Source organism: Salvelinus sp. IW2-2015, linkage group LG1 (genome assembly GCF_002910315.2).
Source record: "Salvelinus sp. IW2-2015 linkage group LG1, ASM291031v2, whole genome shotgun sequence".
NCBI classification, from domain to species: domain Eukaryota; kingdom Metazoa; phylum Chordata; class Actinopteri; order Salmoniformes; family Salmonidae; genus Salvelinus; species Salvelinus sp. IW2-2015.
The window spans coordinates 29,932,338-29,934,429 of record NC_036838.1 but is presented as its reverse complement, the minus strand read 5'-3'; the positions used below and the strand labels follow the sequence as shown (position 1 = coordinate 29,934,429).

Genomic DNA, 2,092 nt, shown 5'->3' with positions numbered 1-2,092 from the left:
ATACTTTTACACTTTTACTCAAGTAGTATTTTACTGGGTGACAATTTATTATTTAGGTATCTTTACTTTTATTCAAGTATGACAATTGGATACTTTTTCCACCTCTGATTATTGATATACTTTACATCTGTGTAGATAATTACATCTGAGTAATTTAGCAGACACTTATAGGCTACAGCTGCTTATAATCTGTATATTTTTGCAGTGTCCATTTGTTCAGAATTCCTGCCTCTTTCCTACTGCTAGTAGGACAACCATCATGCCCCTGATCTATTTATCTGTGTTCTCAACACAACACCTTGTTTTGTGCTTATAATCTGAATACACAGCTGCTTATAATCTGAATATTTTTGCAGTGTCCATTTGTACAGAATTCCTGCCTCTTTCCTACTGCTAGTAGGACAACCATCATGCCCCTGATCTATTTATCTGTGTTCTCAACACAACACCTTGTTTCAACAAATAACACATAGTCTAATGCCTACAAAAGTCCTCTAATGCTGAAATGTTCCTCTGACCCTGAAATTCAGAGGATACGATCTAGGCTATTTAATTATGTTCGGTGGTAATGAAATATCTCTGTAAAGTCATGTGCTTTTTCACTGATATCCTTGACTTTTATTTGGGGGGAAAAACAACAGTCAATTGGGGAAGAACTTCCCTCACTCAGAGAATGCATTTCCATGTGAACTTAATTTCTGACAAAATATTCAACTACTAGTCCWAACAATTATTTCCTGCCCCCAACCATCACATTAGACCTGTAAATAACTAAGAAGGACTGTGATACTAAAGTCAGTAGTGTCATTCCAGACGACTACATTATAGACGTGCAGAAAAAATGAACTAATGATTGAATGTCAGTCATCTTCAGTGCCGTCTGACATCAGATCACAATATCATGTGGATGCAGTTACTGACATGTTAAACACGTATCCTTGTATTGTGAGATTTAGTGTGTAACTGCAGTCATTGTGTTAATATTTAGTCTCTCTCTTTCCACAGTAGTCTGTGCTTCTCAGCAAACAGTCCAGTGTAAGACTCAGCAGGTGAAAGGCATCGTGGGAAAGACTTTCTCTTTTCCAGAGAGGGTGATCAAGTCTGGCAATTTACTTTATGGAGACCTTGGCAGTATTGCAAATGTGTTCCCTGGTAAAGAAGGCAAAGTCACCCTTGAGAAGAGATTTGAAAACCGCCTCCGCTTAAACAATGTTACAAGATACTTCACTCTGTCAGACCTTCAGATAGACGATGCTGGGAATTATACTCTGGAGATAACACATGAAGGAAAAAAATGTACAAGAGTTGAGCTCACTGTGTACAGTAAGTGTGTGTGTGTGTGTGTTGTGTATTACAAACACATTTAATATAGGTTGCAATTTCAATTTATTCATATTTTTTCTTCCAGATGTTGTTTCCAAACCTCAGGTGACGGAGTGTGACAGCAGCTCCTGTAGTGTGCTGTGTTCTGTGGACAACGAAAAAGAGGTGACCTTGACCTTGTACAGGGGAGAGGAAATACTAAACCAGACCAGCAGTCCTGACCTCACCACCGATCTATCTCTCCGTTTGGAGGTAGAGGGAAAGAACTACAACTCCACCTACAGCTGTGTGGCTGCTAACCCTGTCAGCAATGAGACAGTTCATGTCCCAAAATGTTGCAGTGAAGATGGTCATCCCAAGGAGACAGGTAAGACACATTTTCAATTAAAGCCATCCAGAAAATAATTACCAAGTGAAAGTGAAGTGTAGTTGAGCTCATTCAAAACATACTTTGCATAATTACCTTGTGTTTTATTTCAGACAGTGATGGGATGACTCTGGGTTTGCTTATTATTGCTGTAATCTGCGTTTTGGTTGCCTCAGGGCTGGTTGGACTTGCAATCTATCTAAAGAAGAGTAGAAATGGACACTCACAAGGCAGGTATTTATCTTTTAGAGGTGTGAGGTCACTCCCCAAAGTCAAAACAAGCTTAGCCTTTTTTAGTTCGTTTTTTTTACAATCAATGTAGTGTTTTGGAAAAGGTAGGAAATGTTTGCTTGAACACAGGATGCAGGTCAAATAAAGTGTCATATCTTCCACACTTCCTCT

The 2,092-nt window shown here is 38.9% G+C and overlaps 1 protein-coding gene across 7 annotated transcripts in view; it reads left to right on the top strand.

The window, feature by feature from the left end:
- Positions 1-2,092, top strand: part of LOC111964465 (SLAM family member 5) — a 141,575-nt gene that overhangs the window by 7,863 nt on the left and 131,620 nt on the right. For 4 of the 7 annotated variants that reach the window (XR_011479967.1, XM_070443754.1, XM_070443761.1 and 1 more), the window contains exons 2-3: positions 1,006-1,323; positions 1,409-1,690. Coding sequence is in view for 5 of the 7 variants with exons in the window: in XM_070443754.1 (XP_070299855.1) it covers positions 1,006-1,323; positions 1,409-1,690 (600 nt within the window). In the remaining 2 variants the exon portion in view is untranslated. Of the gene's footprint in view, positions 1-1,005; positions 1,324-1,408; positions 1,691-1,803; positions 1,925-2,092 lie in introns of all 7 variants that reach the window. The other 3 variants (XR_011479968.1, XM_023988380.3, XM_023988369.2) reach the window with 1 other exon arrangement.